The sequence below is a fragment of the Anoplophora glabripennis genome, unplaced genomic scaffold, assembly GCF_000390285.2.
Source record: "Anoplophora glabripennis isolate ALB-LARVAE unplaced genomic scaffold, Agla_2.0 scaffold294, whole genome shotgun sequence".
Classification (NCBI taxonomy): domain Eukaryota; kingdom Metazoa; phylum Arthropoda; class Insecta; order Coleoptera; family Cerambycidae; genus Anoplophora; species Anoplophora glabripennis.
Genome location: NW_019416596.1, coordinates 616,136 through 619,217, shown reverse-complemented (window position 1 = coordinate 619,217; position 3,082 = coordinate 616,136). Strand labels below are relative to the sequence as shown.

The 3,082-nt window shown below is 38.0% G+C and overlaps 1 protein-coding gene across 1 annotated transcript; it reads right to left on the bottom strand.

The window, feature by feature from the left end:
• Positions 1–1,713: 1,713 nt before the first annotated feature.
• LOC111691759 (brachyurin-like) lies at positions 1,714–2,857 on the bottom strand. Its single transcript, XM_023455032.1, has 4 exons — positions 2,742–2,857; positions 2,468–2,667; positions 2,003–2,373; positions 1,714–1,942 (listed from the first exon to the last, which is right to left on the bottom strand). The coding sequence occupies exons 1-4, from the start codon at positions 2,841–2,843 to the stop codon at positions 1,767–1,769; spliced, it is 849 nt and encodes a 282-aa protein (XP_023310800.1). The 5' UTR covers positions 2,844–2,857; the 3' UTR covers positions 1,714–1,766.
• Between the last annotated feature and the right edge of the window lie 225 nt (positions 2,858–3,082).

Sequence of the window (3,082 nt, the reverse complement as noted above, 5' to 3'; positions counted from 1 at the left end):
TATAGTCATTAACGTTATTGAAACTGACAGCTGCTATACAGCTCGTTGAGAAATGAGGTTAAGTTGGTCGCTATAAGCTACTCCCTACGTCCAATGTGTCAGAGCCAACTTCGACCACGTTTTTATTTGAACGCTCGTTACTATTAGAAGTTTCTCTGCGGAATATTGTTCGGAAACCTGTTATAAATAAAATATCAAAAAATCAACTCGAGGCTAGTTGGGAAACTTTGTTTTAACAGTGGTCAAAGTTATAGAAAAGTGGTTTTTTGGCTCACGTAAAAAAACTATTATTCATAGCGAAAAAAAGTTTATACAAAAAAGGTATATATTAAAAAAGCCTATAAAATCAGAAAAGTCCGATTACATTCCGATAATTTGTTTATGCACAAGAGCTCAAAAATGGTCGAAAATTGCCGTTTTCTTCAATTGCTAATAATTAATGCAATTTTCATCGCAGACACTTGTAATTCAGGATATTTTAGGCTTTTGACACCCTTAATAAGTGGTAAAAATTTCAATCCGAAAGCTTCATTGGTTTGGCGTTGGCGGAATTTGTTATCTAACAAGATGCTATTTTCAATTGATTTTTCCCAAGCTCACAGGCGCTGTAGGGTTTCGAACATTAGTTGTTTTTGTACCTAAATAGTTGTATAACATATGCATTTACTGAGAGTTTAATTCTTCAAATTTAATTTGGTTAAAAATGACTGAAAAAATTTTAATATTTATTGATATGTTAAGATAGGTAATTATTATAAAATGAAATAGTAACCTCTATACTTTAGTTTTCTTCGAATTTAAAAAAAAAATCGTTGTTGTAAGTTGATTAGAAGCTGAGATAATTTTTTTTATTTATTTAATCGCAGTGACCTTAATTATTAATATTAAGAGCCGAAATTTGGAGAGAGTATACATTAAGAGCTATATTTTCATGTCCTACATTAACATTAAGGTGAATTCAACTATTTAATTTCGAAAAAGAAGATAGCGGCGATGCGTTCTATTACTTGGTCTAGCGAACGAGTGGGGAAGGCGAGGCTTAGCATGCGCGCTTAACGATGTAATAAATATTAACATTTTTTCAGTCATTTTTAAACAAATTAAATTTGAAAAATTAAATTATCAGTAAATGCATATGTCAATACAACTATTTAGGTACAAAAACAACTAATGATCGAAACCCTACAACGCCTGTGAGCTTGGGAAAAATGAATTGAAAATAGCATCTTCTTAGATAACAAATTCCGCCAACGCCAAGCTAATGAAGTTTTTGGGCTGAAATTTTTACCACTTATTAAGGGTGCAAAAAGCTTCAAAAATCCTGAATTACAAGTGTCTGCGATGAAAATTGCATTAATTATTAGCAATTGAAAAAAGCGGACAATTTCGACCATTTTTGAGCTCTTGCGCATAAACAAATTATCGGAATTTAATCGGACTTGTCTTATTTTACAGATTTATTTAATACCTACCTTTGTTGTATAAACCTTTTTTCTCTATGAATAACAGTTTTTTTACGCGAGTCAAAAAACCACTTTTCCATAATTTTGACCATTGTTTTAACAAAGTTTCCCAACTAGTCTCGAGATTTTTTGATATTTTGTTTATAACAAGTTTCTGAACAATATTCCGCAGAGAAACTTCTAATAGTATTTTTTTCCCAAAAAAACGCTATAATGACTGGCCTAGTAGGTAAAAATGAAAATTAGATCATATTTGCAAATAAAACTTTATTTAAGGCTTCGTGCATTTACATAAATCAAAATTCACACTTCGGCGTTGGTCCTGATCCATTCCCTGAAGGCGCTGACCCTTGCAAATCCCGTGGGGGATCCTCCCTGACAGTCCCCCGCGCCGAATGACACCACACCCACCTGGACGCCGTCGACGACGAGAGGGCCTCCGGAATCGCTGTTGCATGCCGACACGATACCCTGTGGACCTAAGGAATAAAGAAACGCATCACTGTAGTCCCATAGTTCTCTCCAGAATCGTCACTTACCGATTCCAGAGGTGCACAGAGTAGAATCTCTCACGATACTAAAGAAACTGCGGCATTCATTGTTAGAAATAATGGTGAGGTTGACTCCGTTCAGGACGGGTGAGAGTTGAAAACTTTCTGTGACTCCCCAACCGGTCAAGAAGGCGAGCCTGCCTTGGAAATCGGGTGCCGTGGAGGGAGCGAGGGGTACGACCTGGATGGCGGCGGTAATGGCCACCGGGGAGGGCAGCAAGATCACCGAAATGTCGTTTTCGACTGTCGCCGCGTCGTAGCGTTCGTGGTTTATGAAGCTGGTGCTGGTGAGACGTACCTGGGTGGGTTCGTTTTGGTTGTGGTAGTGGGCGCCGAATCGCAGTTCTACGAAGGCAGCGCTGAAAAGGAGTTTTTTTTTTATTTGAGAGACGTCGTTTCAGTTTCCATATTTTTTCAATTATCATATTCGTCCAGACAGTAGCAGTTACTTACATGAGTGTGCAATGTGCGGCTGTCAAAACTCTCGTGGTGGATATGAGGGATCCCCCGCAGAGGTTGTTACCGTTCATAACCACAGCTACTTGGTACGGAACAGAATTGGGTTCCACCTCGTATCCACCGATGATCCTGGGTCCGGGAAGGTCGACGGCTTTCCTTATGGGCTCAACGACAGCGCAGAGGGGCTCCAAGACCTGGTAAATGGAAACAGTTTGGAACAACAGCGACAAGAAACCCTCGGAAGAAAACGGAACTTGGTAACAATTACCTCGGAAGAGGACTGAGCCAGGCAGAAGCCTAGGAAGGCGAGGAGATAGACAGTACACTTCATCGCAAAAAATGAATTGAACGATTTTCGAAACGCTTCCATTTTATATAAGATTCTTATCTTTAATACTTTTTCTTACATCCGGTCTTTGATGTTTAAAATCCTACTCAACATTAAGGTTTTTTTTGACGTACTATATCATTGGATTTTGTCTGACATTATTCTAATCACCATTGTCTAAATCGTAATAATTTGATTTATGAGTAAAGGAACTTTGTAAAACAAGTTAGAACTTGCGTCATGTCGGATATTTCGTACAGTTTTTTGAAAAATGTGCCATT

Bases quoted from the DNA above. Each gene is read 5' to 3' on its own strand.
- LOC111691759 (XM_023455032.1), bottom strand. From the start codon at position 2,843: ATGGAAGCGTTTCGAAAATCGTTCAATTCATTTTTTGCGATGAAGTGT. The intron at 2,668-2,741 runs GTAATTGTTACC...TCCATTTACCAG, and splicing joins TGGCTCAGTCCTCTTCCGAG to GTCTTGGAGCCCCTCTGCGC. The intron at 2,374-2,467 runs GTAAGTAACTGC...ACTCCTTTTCAG, and splicing joins GCCGCACATTGCACACTCAT to CGCTGCCTTCGTAGAACTGC.